This window comes from Phoca vitulina, unplaced genomic scaffold (genome assembly GCF_004348235.1).
Source record: "Phoca vitulina isolate PV1807 unplaced genomic scaffold, GSC_HSeal_1.0 scaffold67, whole genome shotgun sequence".
NCBI lineage: Eukaryota > Metazoa > Chordata > Mammalia > Carnivora > Phocidae > Phoca > Phoca vitulina.
In genome coordinates, this window is record NW_022589770.1 from 12,173,715 (window position 1) to 12,190,401 (window position 16,687).

At 36.7% G+C, this 16,687-nt stretch overlaps 1 protein-coding gene across 50 annotated transcripts in view; it reads left to right on the forward strand.

The window, feature by feature from the left end:
• Positions 1–16,101, forward strand: part of PTPRD (protein tyrosine phosphatase receptor type D) — a 2,332,398-nt gene extending 2,316,297 nt beyond the window's left edge. For all 50 annotated transcript variants that reach the window (XM_032392357.1, XM_032392358.1, XM_032392356.1 and 47 more), the window contains 7 exons: positions 1,393–1,678; positions 2,103–2,281; positions 2,891–3,017; positions 4,215–4,340; positions 7,304–7,458; positions 11,566–11,701; positions 13,122–16,101. In XM_032392357.1, coding sequence (XP_032248248.1) covers positions 1,393–1,678; positions 2,103–2,281; positions 2,891–3,017; positions 4,215–4,340; positions 7,304–7,458; positions 11,566–11,701; positions 13,122–13,190 — 1,078 coding nt within the window. In that variant the 3' untranslated portion in view covers positions 13,191–16,101. The remainder of the gene's footprint in view (positions 1–1,392; positions 1,679–2,102; positions 2,282–2,890; positions 3,018–4,214; positions 4,341–7,303; positions 7,459–11,565; positions 11,702–13,121) is intronic.
• The last annotated feature ends 586 nt before the right edge of the window (positions 16,102–16,687 follow it).

Here is a 16,687-nt window from a genome sequence, read left to right on the forward strand (position 1 = left end):
CTTCTTCTTCTTCTTCTTCTTCTTCTTCTTCTTCTCTTTTAGTATAAATAGTTAAGTAAACTTTTACCTCATTGATAGATGCTGAGCTCTTTAAAGGTATGATGTAAGTCATCTTTAATGTTGTACCCCCTATATTACTTAACAAAGTGCTGTTCATTGAATGAAGAGAAGGATATGTCAATGGACAGATGGATAAATAAATGAACACATAGATACACAAATGACAGGAAACAGTGGCATGTAGCTAATGAAGGAGACTGTCTGTTGCTTAGTGTCTGTGGTGGTGATGGATACCTATTCCTGTTGATTACATGTTTCCCAGCCAGGTAAATATCGATAATCAGGAGGAGAAAAATATTTTGCATTCAACCATATTTGACACATAAACAGACTCACTCTTAAGAGTTTGATAAGAGACAAACAAGTCTTACCTAGAGATTTAAGAGCACAGATGTGTTATTTTGTTAGTATTCTTTTCTACACTTAGGGAAATTCCAATGTTTCAACCACGTGACTGTAATCCAGTTCAGTAAATTAGATTGTCTCCTTGGAACAGCGGATCTTGTCTTTGGGTTTTGCTCACTCTCTCACCTTCTCTTGTTTGAATCAGTTTCCACCAACTGGAAAATGACCTGTAAGTCCCAAAGTAATGGAGTTTAAAAAAAAGCTCAGAGCTTCTTCAATAACAAAGATTAAGGTTTTTATTTTTCCACACAGAATACTTGAATTTCACCTAGAATTTTAAAATATATTCAACTTTGGAGGAGAAGGGAGTAAAAACAAAAAACACACCTACTCTCTAGTGATTATTTTTTTAGTAGGAAATTATTTTCATTGAACATATCCTGTACCTTTTTTAGTGTGCAACATTTTAATATTTTAATTATCTATTTCCCACTAAGTTAATATTAAAACTTCCTTGCTGGGTTTTAGAATATGAAATGTTTCAGACTGAGTGATTTTCTCGTTTTTATTTCACAAATTGAACTGAAATAGATGGAGAAGTTTTACAAAAAGATATAGCCTAATTAGATCTTAAACAATTTTTTAAAATATCTTCTAATATAAACAACCTAAATGTTTGTTTTTTTATAACAGTTTCAAAATAATGTCTACTTTCTGTTACATGATCAACGACCACAGTAATTATGGATTTAATGTTTTTACATTTTGAAACCAAATTAATTTTACTTGGTATTTGATTCCTTATCCTCTGGTTGTAGTGACTTGATAATACTTTTTATTTTAGAGTGCTCTGAAATAATCCCAATAGCTAGTTGAAAAGAATTAATGGGTTTAAAACCTACTTAGTAAGAATTAAAATAAATTTTTATGTTTTGGTTTCCTGATAGATTTATTTGGACTTTTCTTTTCTCTTTGTTTTTCTTATAGTGCGGGAGTTGGCCGGACTGGTTGTTTCATCGTAATAGATGCCATGTTAGAAAGAATAAAGCATGAAAAAACTGTAGATATTTATGGCCATGTAACTTTAATGAGAGCCCAGAGGAATTACATGGTTCAAACAGAAGACCAATACATCTTTATCCATGATGCACTGTTAGAAGCAGTGACTTGTGGAAATACCGAAGTGCCAGCTAGAAACTTGTATGCCTATATTCAGAAGCTGACACAAATAGAAACAGGAGAGAATGTCACAGGAATGGAGCTCGAATTTAAGGTACGATATGGGATGTGATGTGGTAATTCAGGAGCAAGTCATTCTGGGATTGTCTTTGAGTAGCGGCTTCACTTTCTTAACCTTTCAAATTCTGAAGTTACAAGATTCACTTGACCTTCTCAGGTGTCTAACTATAAAACACTTTCCTCCTCTTTCCCTTTTCTGTTCTTTGCTTCCTAACAATACCTCAAGCTCTTTTGTACCCTAATTTAAATTGAGAGATCATACTCTCAAAACATATTTAAAAATTCAGTATGCTATGTGGAATCATTAGGTAGAAGTGAAAAGCAGTGCAATTTGAAGAGCCCTTTGCTTTAAAGTAAACACAAGCTTTATATCTAAAGAGGAAATCTTGAGTACATTGCATCTAACTGTAGGCTAAAATTATCTTTGTCAGATTTTTTTCTTTTCTTCTATTTAACAGCGTCTAGCCAGCTCTAAAGCTCACACCTCAAGATTCATCAGTGCCAATCTTCCATGTAATAAATTCAAAAATCGCCTTGTTAATATTATGCCATATGAATCCACAAGGGTATGCCTGCAGCCTATCCGAGGAGTAGAAGGATCTGATTACATCAATGCCAGTTTTATTGATGGATACAGGTATATACTCTTGCTCCCCTGACAGTCCAAAGCCTTGATATTTACATGTGCCCTAGTTTCACAGCCAGAATGAATTTCATCTCAATTCAAAGCATCTTCTTTCTGCATAGGTCAGCATTCAGTCCCTTGGTATTTGTTTTTTATTATTTTTGGTAGGAGTAAGAAGAAGCAGTCACGGAATTTTTAATCTGCCCTTCTGCACTCTTCCTCAGAAGCCATTTGGTTGTGGAAGGAGTTAATGAAGAAGCTGTTTTACACCATATTTCATAAATTTAATAGATTGTGTAAGAATCCTATCTACAAAATGAAGAGACACCACTGTTTAAGTGATTTGTATGATACATGAAACTGAGTTATTAGTGTTGCACTAAAATTTAAATAATGATAAAGACATACATCATAATATTAACAAAACAATTTCTTTTGCAAAGCCCCCAAATGTATTAAATATTCTCATTTGATTACACAGTCTTAATGGACACTTACTGCAATTGCCCTGATGATATGTTTTCAGTTTTCATTAGTGGGTTTGATGTTTACATATCAAATGTGAACCTTTGCATGTTCTCTGATTACTTTAACATGCTACTTTTATTCTCTGTAATTCAGACAACAGAAAGCCTACATCGCTACCCAGGGGCCCTTGGCAGAGACCACTGAAGACTTCTGGCGAATGCTCTGGGAACACAATTCCACCATTGTCGTGATGCTCACCAAGCTGCGTGAGATGGGCAGAGTGAGTGTCTTTTCATAAGATATTCACTCCATGAAGAAATCACAATTTCATTTTAATAACCCAAGGGCCAGCATCATTTCTTGGAGATGTGAAGTTCTCCAGACACATTCCGGGCCATTCATTACTCTTGTGTTGGTTTTTAGCTTGCAAAGCCACATCAAGTTCTTTAATTTGTGTGCTTTGAAGAAAGATCTAGTATTTTGTTTCCAGTGCAGCATGATCATAGGAGCAAAGAAATAGATGTCCCTGTTTGACTTAGGTCCCGGCTCTCGGCATAGTCTTTTTTCCTTTCATGCTGGACAAGCTGGAGTTTCATGAGCAAATGTGCCATCATTTCTCTGTGTGAAGAAACTTGACTTTCTTTTATCTGTGAGGCAAATTCTTACCTGCCCACCCTCCACCCCATATTGAATAGGGTGTTAGAAAGTTACAGTTTTTCCAAGGATATATATAATCTGGTCATCTTAGATCTACTTTTTGAAATGATTATTCTGAAAAATACATAAAATAGTATTAGAGATACTTAAGAACCTACCACTTAGATTCAATAGATGTAAGCATTTTGCTATGTTTGCTTAAGATATTTTCTTTCTCTCTTCTTTGTATAAATGTATAGATGGAGAGCAAAAAATGCCAAACTAGGAAAGTAACTTGACTATTCTGACTATTCATAGTTGAATCTCTACAAGATTTAGCCAAATCATTAAAACTGCTTGGGCTCCAGTTTCCTCAGCTAACAAGGGAGACTGGACCAGATCAATATAGAATTTTATTTCTGCATTCACACTTGATGGTTCTATTCATTCCATAACACAGTGATGCAAGTCTATTCTGGTGGTGCAGTGCATGATTGACAGGGCCAGCATTACATCCAAGGACCGACGTTATTATTTGGAGAACTTGTAGTATGAAGACACTTAACGCTTTCAAAATATTCAATTCAATTGATGTGTATTAATAAGCTACTGTATGCCAGTACTGTGCTTGATACCATGAGCAAATATTAAACCATTTGATTTTCCTATTCTCAAGGAACTTATGGTTTCAAAAAGAAAATGGGTCACATGCAATTGGAATGGCCTTGAATTTTGAACTTTTATTAATGAGAGAAAGAAATTAAATATATAGATTGATAGATGATAGATAAAATTTAATTTGTACATTGTATAGTTTGCCATTAATCTTCTCTTCTTTTAGGAGAAATGTCACCAATACTGGCCAGCAGAACGATCTGCAAGATACCAGTACTTTGTTGTAGATCCCATGGCTGAGTACAACATGCCACAATATATCCTAAGAGAATTCAAGGTCACAGATGCTAGGGTAAGATGACCAATCTTATGTTCTTAAACATTAGCTGAAAAGCAGTCTAAAATGCATCTCTGGGAGAAACATTTGCCGAGTGACCATATTCCCAAAGTGAAAAGAAATAACTGATCTTGGAGGACTGTTTTGTTTTTTAAAATAAGAGTAACTTTTCCTCTGTCTGGCAAGTGTTCTCACAAACCCAGGGTTGGCTTCCATTCAAACATAACATCTGGCAGCTCAACTTTGGGGATATACTTGGTAAGTGTGTGTCCTGGGAAGCATTTACTGATTGGTTGGCTGTGCTTACATTCACTTTCTCAGCTCATTCTCTTTGGAGCTTTTTGACTTCTTCATTACTTGAGGCTGTAAATATGTTGTTGTTTTGCAAAGCCCTTTAGGTCATGTGGACTTGGAGGTTAATTTGGTATGATTTTAAAACTGCAGAGCAAATGGCATTCTTTAGAAGACTCTGACAAGCTTTGCACATTCTAATTTGATTCCTGGCATGGTTTATTCCTCAGTGTGCTAATGTGTCTGTCCATGAGAGCTGTGCACCCATGACCCTTGTTGGCTAATTTTCATTCCGCATTTCTTATCTAGATTGCTGAGCCCAAGGTTCAGCCCTGATGTAAGATGTTCTATGCATAAACTTTAATATCCTTGCCTTTGGCCACTTTCAAACCATGATTACAAACACATCTTAGGAGAGAGTGGGGTCAGTCCAAAGTCCTGCTTTGTTTTTGGAACTGTCACAGTAGGTGGGTTGAATAAAACTCCAGGACAGAGCTATTTACTTGATCCATTGTTTTTTCTGGAAAGGAGCTTTTCCAACCAATACTCATGTTTAGAGATTGTCTGCTAATCCCCAAAGCTGTGCCCTGGCTGTTGACCTAAAATGAAGGAGAAATTGGTTAGCAGGCTGGTTGGCCCAGGTGACGGACCTGTTAATCCCAGAAAGTCTGAAATCTTAACTACTCTGAAGGTGACCATACTCAAAGTAGCAGTTAAGTCTATCAGGCTCATTTTTGAGTTGCCCAAGTAAGCATGCCTTGGTGAACATCCCATTGTTTAAAAAAAAAAAAAAGTGCCCTTTCAGAATTTGAAGATAGATATATGAGTGAAAAATCTTAAGTACATTCCAAGCAAACTCACCAACGATTTCTGATGATAAAGACTCGGGGCCAGTCTCTGCAAATAGCAGAGACACCTTCTTTACTACTCCTCGCTTGCCCAAATTAAATCTGATCGCAAAAAGCAAAAGAAATATTGAAGAACTTGTTCACATTCTTTTTATTAAAAAAGGCTCCCTGTGATTTTAGAATTTTCTTAGCTGCCATAGCATTTGCTGTTTGTGTTCCTAGTGTGTTTCTAATCTTAACTTTCCAGTTTAGAAAGCAAGTTGGCACCTGGAATGCAGTTTTGTTAAACAGGTAACCTTTAAATGGAGTCAGCTGGTCTCTCCTCCAAATAGTGAGGGTTTGTGCACATGACCTCTTCTTGCTGCTAAAAGCAACTGTGGTCAGAAGTGAAATCCTTGGGATATTTAGAGGAGGACAAATCTGCATTACCTAGCCTTTGGCTTCCTTCCTGTGCTTTCCAAGCCTTTTCCAGAAAGAGGGAAGTAAATCATGCTTCCGTGATAACCATCCATAAGTTAGTAATGGGGTCAAGCAGTTATTTTCATATTCCTGAGTGTTCTCACAAAGTTAATGTGATCTCCCTGCTTTATCAAAAGATGACAGTCAGGAATATGCCCTGTTCCTGTGGAAATAAGACTAGTTGAGCTAAGCCATCCCTTCCTCTCAATAGGACTGAATGAAAAAGATTGTGTCTCTGTCTACTTGACCAGAATCTTGGGAACATACACACCCATATCCAAAAGGCCTTTAAAGGGGAAAGAGCTGTTACAAAAATGGAAAGGAGGAACAAGTTGAAACCTTAACTAGGAGCAGGGCCTCTTCAAATAAGATCAGTCTCTCTAAGCTTGGAATTTGGATTCTTTCCCTCTCAGTGGATTCAGAAAAGAAAGTTGGTGGGTGGGCATAATTGTTACTCCTATTTCTGTAAACAGAGGGTCCCTTCTGCTTTTGTTGTGCTTCTGAAAACACTGTTCTAGAAGGAATCAGAAGCACATTAGTAGCTCCTTCTCAAACCATTTATACTTCATGAGTCAGAGCAGTTTTGCCTAATCACTTTAGAAAAGACTCCTCTTCTATCCAGGTTGTTTTCTTTCCACTGTTGGTCTGTCTGTTAAGCCCCCCGATCAGTGCCTTAATTCCTGTGGTCAGCCAGAAGAGTCCTTTTCAGAATAGAGTGTTTATTTGCTAATAATCTCTTTCCTCTCCTTGAGGGACACCTCACTTCCCACTCAACAGCATAGTTGCATAGCACATGCTGTGTAGGCTGCCATGGCTAGAAATTGTATGCCTCTGAGACATGTGGGGCATCCCAGTTAACAGCTACCCAGTTTGTGTCAGATCCTTTCAGCATCACTATTTGTCACTTGACAGTGCTAGAAATAAGCAAGCACGGCAGATGTGAAGTTATCATGACAGTAGCAAAATCTCTGGTCTGGATGACATGCCTGGTTGCTCCTTTCAATATTAAGTTATTGGCTTCTGAAATTTTTGAAATAGAGTATATATGTTCCACTTTGGTTTTGAAGGCAAATTTTGGGTCTCGGAAGCATTTACTAATATGGGAACTAGATGATTCTTTAACAAGAACCCAGGTTTTTACTTGGGCATTCCAGAATAAATTTGCAATTTAAATATATGTGGCTGTAGACAGTGTTAAAAACAGATAAGACATACATGTAACTGAGTTTCTAGTTAACCATGTTTTTAATTTCTTCTTACCCTCCCCCCCCTTTTTCCTCTCTGGAAAAAAAAAATCATTCTTGCTGCTGTGGTCTGTGCACTGGCTGAATCCTCCTGGCATCCTTCTTTGTGGCTGGGTATGTGGCTTTCTCTCTAAAGGACGGTCAGTCCCGAACAGTGAGGCAGTTCCAGTTCACCGACTGGCCAGAGCAAGGAGTGCCAAAGTCTGGAGAAGGATTTATTGACTTCATTGGCCAAGTCCATAAAACAAAAGAGCAGTTTGGCCAAGATGGGCCCATTTCAGTCCATTGCAGGTGAGCGAAGAATCAAGAATGATGAGTTTCCATTTGTGATTAATGTCCTAATAACTTTGAAAATGTGCATTGTTGTCTATTCATTGTCAGTACAGGCTTATTGGAGTGAATCTATGTAATTAATATTTTATTCTCAGAAATATATTGTAAAATCTTAAGCAAGGACTCATTTCTCTTTCTTTCCATAAAATGAAAATAACCAGAGGTAAAATTTTTATCCCCAAATTTTACCTCTTGTAACAAAGACAAAACTGTGTTTTTCCTTGCCTAGTTTACCTTTTTTTTTTTTAAAGACTTTATTTATTTATTTGAGCGAGAGCAAGAGAGAGAGAGAGAAAGCATGAGCGGGGGGGGGGGGGGGTGGTTGGAGAGGGAGAAGCAGACTCCTCCCTGAGCAGGGAGCCAGATGTGGGACTCGATCTCAGGACCCTGGGATCGTGACCTGAGCCGAAGGCAGATGCTTAACCGACTGAGCCACCCAGGCATCCCTCTTGCCTAGTTTACCTTAACAGGAATTGTTGGTACATCCGCTAGTGAAAATTTGTTCAGTTAATCATCTCTTACTTGTTTTACTTCCATGGCATTACAATGATAACTGTCTTTCTGTATCTATCTCCTGTGTTTGTCTTTTTAGGAAAACCATAAATAGTTACCCAGCCTTAATGACAATACTAATTCTTGCCAGTCAGTAAGTGATTAGAATGGTACCTCGGTTAAAATTGCAATTTGCCTGAAAATTGTTGCTATATCAGAAAATGAAGCACCTTCAAGTTAATTATTTTCAATAGTTTCCACAGCATTTTATAATTCAAGTCCTTGAAGTTAATAGAAATAGCAAATAAAAGGTTCAGAAAGGACACTCACCATAAATTTAGTGCTTTGGGAAGTTGTTATGCAGAAACCTTCCAGCAAAAGGATTTTTTTATTCCTTTTGTAAATAATTTTATTTACACTAATATATTTTCAGATTCTAGCAATTTGAGGTCTCAGTGTCTAATCTCTTTGTGGTCAAAATCTTGAGAGAGTTTAAAATTTTACTTTGCTTCAAAAAAAAAAAAAAGAAAAAAGGAAGGAAAGAAGGGAGGAAAGAAAAAGAAAAAGAGAAAGACAGAAAGATTCCAAACTACGATTCTTAGTGAAAGGGGAGACAAGCTCTCAAAATAGGAGAAATATTCAACTTGGGCTTTAAGATAGCTGAATTCTAGGGGCGCCTGGGTGGCTCAGTCGTTAAGCGTCTGCCTTCGGCTCAGGTCATGATCCCAGGGGCCTGGGATCGAGCCCCGCATCGGGCTCCCTGCTCTGCAGGAAGCCTGCTTCTCCCTCTCCTACTCCCCCTGCTTGTGTTCCCTCTCTCGCTGTGTCTCTCTCTGTCAAAAAATAAATAAAATCTTTAAAAAAAAAAATAAAAAAAAAAAATAAAAAAAAAAAAGATAGCTGAATTCTAGCCTCACTTCTGTCATCATGTAGCTCTATGACAGAATCTTAGAATCTAAGATCCTTTTGAGCGCATGGTGTTCCCCAGGGATGATATATTCTGTGAGTAGCAGACCTTCTTTATTCACATTTGCTTTGTGTTGAGTTTGATTACTCTAGACAACCAAAGATCATGTAGGGAACAACATATGGACTCAAATATTCAGACAAAGTAGATGATATAGACTGGACTGAAATTACCTGGATATTCCCCTTCACTTTCGACATAATTTGCCCAAATGCTAATTCAAACTTTTCTAGCATAAGCTATAAAAAAAGAATATATTTAATATATACATTTAACTTTAGACATTACCCCATAAGTTTATAAATATGTGTTACTTCCCATTGCTTTTGCTGTCACAGAATGATTTAAATACTCCTTTAGTATATGGATTTTAATTATGTCCTATTATCTCACAGCACACATATATATACACATGACTTCTAGATAGTTTCTCTTATCTGGGAATATCCTTAAAATACTAACTTTATTTATAACTTATTAAACTAGCATTGTAAAGTCAACACATTCAGAAGTTATAAGGCCAGTGTCTGTTATTTTCTTGAAAACATCTAGTAGAAAGCCAGAAACCCTGTATTTCAATACAGTTGAACAATCAAATCAAGGTTAAATATAGACTTGGGAATACCTGGGCCATTCAGAAAAAAAAAAAAGAAAAGAAAAAAATCATAAATCATAGCTTCTCAGGAGTAAGAGAGACTTTCAAGGTTGAAAGGAACCTTCAAGGTCATCTACTCCATCTTAACAGAGAGCCTTCACCGCCCCTGGACATCCTCAGGCACTTTGTAAAGACTGCCCATGGATTTTAAAGCCTCACTTAACATTTCTGTTTGGGCTCTTTAGAAAACCCAATTTGTAAAGGGACACACTATTTATATATGCCTGTCAGCTACATCCCCAAGTAAATGAATCCATCCATTTTCTACAGCCTGTACCCAAGCGTTACACATGCCATTTAATTAGGATCCAAAAATGTAGGGATTTTTCAGATTATTCACTCTTCTCCTCATTAGCTAAACCTCCAGATGCTTTCCTACTTTTTAAGAGCACAAAAGCTATGAATTAATTTTCTCTTCTTGCTGCAGTGAACATTCTGGAATTATCTTAAAACAATAAAGAAAACAAACTCAAAACCTTGCTAATGTGGTAGAAAGAATCCTGGTGTTTTAGCTGCTGAACATCTGAAAGTAGTAGATAAGCTCAGTGAGGCTCATCCATTTTTTTAAAAAGGTTAGAGAACCTTTTGAGAATCTATTAAAGTTTTCAGTTTCAGGAGAGAGAACAAATGTATATACATTTACACGGTCTATAAATATAAAATATTCACCGACCCTTCTAATGACTGAATAAGGATCCCATATCAAAAAACCCGTAACAGAATCTGTTTTCTCATATCAAAACTGACTTCTCAATCTGAATAGTCTATACCCTTTCTAAGTGATGAAATATCCTGCATAGATCATGACCACAAGAAGTAAATAATACACTAGAAAACTTGAAGAGGTCGAGTTTATCTCACCTTTAAAAATACTAAGAAGGCAAGGTCTACAATTGCAGGATCTACATGAAGAGTATTTTTTTTTTAATTTTTTTATTGTTATGTTAATCACCATACATTACATCATTAGTTTTAGATATAGTGTTCCATGATTCATTGTTTGTGCATAACACCCAGTGCTCCATGCAGAACGTGCCCTGCTCAATACCCATCACCAGGCTAACCCATCCTCCCACCCCCCTCCCCTCTAGAACCCTCAGTTTGTTTTTCAGAGTCCATCGTCTCTCATGGTTCTTCTCCCCCTCCGATTTCCCCCCCTTCATTCTTCCCCTCCTGCTACATTCTTCTTCTTCTTTTTTTCTTTCTTAACATATATTGCATTATTTGTTTCAGAGGTACCTCACTGATATGAGGAATTCTTAATCTCAGGAAACAAACTGAGGGTTGCTGGAGTGGGGGGTGGGGTGGGAGGGATGGGGTGACTGGGTGATGGACACTCAGGAGGGTATGTGCTCTGGTAAGCGCTGTGAATTGTACATGAAGAGTATTAACCTATACTTTATTTATCCTTCCCTTAATCTATTTATTTTGCAATATTTATGTTTCCTACATCTTTCCAAAATGGAGTAGAATCCCAGTTGAAAAGGCATTCTAGGGACGCCTGGGTGGCTCAGTTGGTTAAGCGACTGCCTTCGGCTCAGGTCATGATACTGGAGTCCCTGGATCGAGTCCCGCATCAGGCTCCCTGCTCGGCAGGGAGTCTGCTTCTCCCTCTGACCCTCCTCCCTCTCATGCTCTCTGTCTCTCATTCTCTCTCTCTCAAATAAATAAATAAAATCTTTAAAAAAAAAAAAAAAAAAAAAAAAAAAAGAAAAGGCATTCTATTGTATTGGACTTAATCTTAATTACTCCACATTCATGCTCACATTTTACCATGACACATTATCCCAAGAGTAGTCATTTCGTGCACCCAATACCACATTTTCCTGAACATTGCTGTGGAAGAACCTGGTGTAATATGGAAGCGGGTGCATATATGTCTGCTTCCAAGCGAATGTGGTCAAGACTCTGAGTGTCACATCCTGTAACGCTGTCTTTGTTATTATGGCAGTGCGGGCGTTGGAAGAACTGGAGTCTTTATAACATTAAGCATTGTTTTGGAAAGAATGAGATACGAAGGAGTTGTAGATATCTTCCAGACTGTCAAAATGTTAAGAACACAACGACCAGCCATGGTACAGACAGAGGTGAGAAAAATCTCCATGAATTTATCACATTTCAAGAGCCAAATAATAGATTTTACTAACCAGAACCTCTTAAGAGCCTGGAGACTCTCAACACCAGAGCAAAATACAGGAAAATACTGTAGGAAAACCATCAAATTGTTCAATATTTTGAACCTCATTTTTTCCCCTCTGTATATGGGAGTGACAATTTCAAAGTCTTACAGTTGTTTTGGAAGTTATGCTAGATTATATATTAGGTTGAACCATGATAAATTATCACTATTTGACCACTTTATAAAGCACATTGCCTGGTACATAACAGACCCTCAGCCCATTTTACTTCTCTATTCTCCTATGGTCATTTTAAATATTTGGATCCTGGATAAGCCCTAGAGAAATTAATACCCCATTTTTTACTCCAATAACTGATCATGAAATTCTCATCTTTTGTGATTTAGACAGTCTGGCCTATTGACTGTTCATTTCTAAGGATAATATGAGTGAGTGTTTCTGTTCCTCAAAAGGCCACCAAATATATTCTATATGTATTCCTAAATTCATTGCCCACAATATCTTCCAAACTGTGATTTCAAAATAGCACAGGTATCTGGCTTGCAATACTCAAAGCATGATGTCGGCCTGACAAACTTAATGGGTGTTGGGGGTGGAAGAGGGAAATTGGACATTTAAAAACTCTTAACACTTAGCCAAGCAGCTTACTGTGACAACATAGGAAAGCAAACTCCATTTATTTTGCATTACCATTTTTATTGTAAAAAAATGCACATTTAAGCAAAATAGAAACTATCTACTTTCAGCCCCATTGGCTACTGAAGATAAGTTTCTTTTATGGCAAAAACTCTCTTTCTTTCTATCTCTCCAACAATGCCCCAACTTATTCCAATATGACAGTGTTCTTCCCTATCTGAAAAAGGACATGTTTCAAGTTATTATATTTTAATATGGGCCTTTCTATAACAGATAACTAGCAATCACACTGAATTAGGCCAAACGACACGGCTATTTTTTGATATAGACAGCCAGTCTTGGGATACCAAACTGAGAATAAGTTACCACAAATAGATAGTTGTAAAAGACAACAGTGATACATTCCCATGTTCAGTGGTGGTAATTGTTTGGTACTACTTGGAGAACAACTCACACTTGCCTGGAAGATAGTGTTCACTCTAGCTGTTACTACTTTGGAATTAGGAGACGATTTTAGTCAAATCGACTGGTGAAGTTAACAAACAGCCCGCGTGGCTGATCATTCTTTGCTCACTGAAACGGATTGGTCATTGGATTGACTTAATTGGTGAGAGTAGTGATTTTGCCCCCATCCAGATGTAACGTCTGTTTTTGAATATTGATTTTCATCTTTCTATTAAAATGGACTCATGGCCCCTTTTTCCTCTTTCTTCCCATGCTTGGTCTCCTGCAGGACCAGTACCAGTTCTGCTACCGAGCCGCACTGGAGTACCTGGGCAGCTTTGATCACTATGCAACGTAGAAACCCCTAACCCACTTTGGGTTCTTACTGCAGGCCCTTCAGTATCCATGGAGTCTCTTCTGAGCCATACAGGGCACTTGAGAAGTCCTTCTTAACTTCTAGCTAACTACCACTTAGTGGGACTATTACACACAAAACAAAATAAAAGCAAACTCTTCTGGGTGGACCAAGAATTCACAGTTTAATAATCTAACCTGAAAAAATAATAAAGAGAATCCTGACTGGTGAGGCATCTGAAGGATTTTTACAGATACCGCAAGGATTCAAAATAAAGGGAAGAAGAAATCACAGCAAAGAACCACCATCTTGTTCAGGATTGCTTGTTAGGTGTGAGGAGAAATTGCCAGAGTCCTGCAGTTCAGTGCAAGATGTTTGCTGGTGTGGCTTCTTGTGACAAATGGACTCTGCTGCGACATCGTCCCTTCCCACCATACTGCTCATAATAACATTTTACGGGGGGATCGGGGGGAAATGTTTAAAAAGAAAGTCTTTGATTTAGTTTTTTAGTATTGTAAAGATACTGCTGACCTGTGCTTCATTTTTAACTGTGTAAACTTTTTTTTAACAAATGTATCATTCGATAAAGTGAATTTTAAAAAAGTTACATAACTCTTCATTTTTTATTTCCAAATTGTAGGTTTTTTTAAGCTGTAGAACTGTTATCTGTAATATCTTGCTGTAGAAATATCCAATAATTTGAAAATTTGCACATTTTTGTGCAATATTCTTAATCTACAGTATCCGTCTTGTCAGATATTACTTTCACACTTCTGTTCAGTTTTGGTTGGTGAGAAAGTACCCATTCTCTTCAAATAGTCAAAGAGAACGTTGTTTTGTTCTGTTTTGTTTCTGGAATCAACAGGGAGGCGCAAAGTATAAAGTTGCTGCTAACATACATACATATATATCCATATTTTACAGGGGTCTATGTACATATAGACAGTGTGTCCACGCAAAAAGATAGATAGAGCTATCATTCAGTTCTTCCATGAATTAGTTTTGGGGTTTTTTAGTTGTTTTTTTGTGGTTGTTTTTAGGTAGAGAAGCTATTATAAACATCTTTTACAATTTGTTATTGATTTTATGACATATGGGTATTTCTTAATATCATAAAATTTTAATTTTAAGGGAAATGAGGAATGCACATCAGTGATTGTCAAGCCTCACCCCCTAATTTCCTATCCAGTCTCCTCCCGCCCACCTACTCATATTCACAAATATCCTTTTGTTAGCCAGGCTTCCAACAAAGTTCAATATTTCTAACACTCTAGTGCAATAAAAAAAATTACTAAATATCTAAGAGGTGTGCATGTGGGAAAGGTCAGTGCATATCCCTTTAGGAGGGGAGAATGTTGTAATATATCAGCTATTAAGTTGTTTAAAAAAACAATGTATTCAATCGTATATTGTCTATAGTATGTGCTATGAAATTTGCATTTATGATATGTAACAGGGGCAAAGCCAAACTCATGTTGCTCAGTTCAGTCAGAAACATTTTGTGGCATACAGCACAACTGGGAAGTGCTGTACTTTGTTTTCTTTTGGTTTTAGTTATGCATTTAGAGTGCCTTATAATTGATGCCTATTTTAATAACATTTCTTTTTAGCTTTCGGTTCATATTTTCATTAGTTGTTCTTATATGTTACTTTTCCAATTAAAGCATTATCTGTTTACCACATGTACAAAAACTCTTTGAATAATATGCATTCCTAGTTTTCAACTAAGTCGGGGATGTTAGTGATTGTACCAGCCCAAAGCACTTGGATAATCAGGGCCCTTCTTTTCATGGTTGCCAACATCAGGAAAAGCTACTTGTTTTATTTAGAATCCCTGCCAGATCTGTTCTGGAACATTCAGTAACTGCACCAAACTTGTTTAGTGACAAATATCATTGTCAACTTTGGAATATATTTACTAATCCATTAGGATTTTTCTAAAAGGGGAAATTAAACAATTATCTATTTTCCAACATAATCCCAAATTTTCCAACATAATTGCTATAGGAAGCCATGGAAAATGGCATGAGTTTGCCATATCTTATATGATTTTAAAGAACCCTCAAAATATCCAAGGAACTCTTAAAGAGTTTTGGTATAGATATAACATTTTGGTTTAATTTTAGCTTCTTTGATGTTCAGCATAAAAGGATTTTGTTTTCCACATTTTACCATCACTAGCAGAATGAAATCCAAGAGACCAAACACTTGCAAGCATCATATTTGAGCACTTTTGTAAAAAAAAAAAAAAAAAGTAAGAAAAAAAGAAAAAAGAAATAATGTTAAAAAAAAAAAAGTATCTAGAAGGCTACCTCAGAATGAGACTCTCTAACCTACATCAGAACCAGAGAAGAATGTGCACTATGTGGATCTGTTGTTACTATCTTTTAGTTTGTATCTTTTGGAGATTTATCCAAGTGCCAGATTACTGAGTGCTGTGATTTTCATTTAGTGAAACAAAGGGGGTCAGACAGACTTGCAGACATGCCACGTTAGACATGTAGAATCTGATGGTGTATATTACACACCAGAATGACTGACCAATGAGCAGTTTCTCTCCCTGAAATGAAAACTGCCCATTTGGCAAAGGGAAAGAGGAGAATAATCACAAGAAGAAAATTAATGGGATGCATACCATACAAACGAGGCAGAGACTATTCAGAGATCTTATTGTTTAGGCGCTGTTCCGAGAACTAACTCCCTTCCTGTCATTGATGTGCATTCCACTCTGTGCTTTTCTGTACAACCATTCTAGTTTGATTTTCCCAGGTAAACATCTTTATCTACCATTACCATAAACTTTCAAGTTTCTAATTATTTTCATCATCATAACCAGTACGGTGCTATTATTTACCTATGTACGTGTAGTTATGTATAATTTTGTAATTAGTTACAATGGTAAAAAAAAAAAAAATCAAAATATATAAAAAGTGATTTGTACAGAACTTTATTTTAGCTCTTTTTTAAAAATGATTTGCATGGTTAGACAACGGCAAGGATAGCCAGGGGAGGGAAGGGCCTCTAGGGAACTTTGCACTTTCTATACCTTTGTACTATGCACTGCCCTATTGATTCTACACCCAATAATGTTATTACTTGAACCCATCTGTAAGAAACTGCTTCAGAAATTCATTTGTGTGTATGTAAATAACACAACATAGACACAGGAAGAGAAAAAATTCTTTAGTAACAGATTTTTTTCTTTCCTGTTTATTTTTGGGTTTGCTTTGTTTTAGTCCCTCCTTTTTATTTTTAATTCCCTTTTATTTTTTTCTTTTTGGGTTTTGGTTTCCTTTGGGTTTATGGGTGCCCTGATACTCCAGCAGAGATCAGAAGGCTACAGATCCATCCTATCCATCTGCTATGTGGCTTTGCCATTCAAGCTTGGAGTGTCTTTACAAAGATAATAACAGTTGTGTTCTTTGCTCTCGTTTTGGATGCATAGACTGAAAAATTTAAAAAAATAACTTGTAAAATGGCTTGTTAAAAAAATACAATTA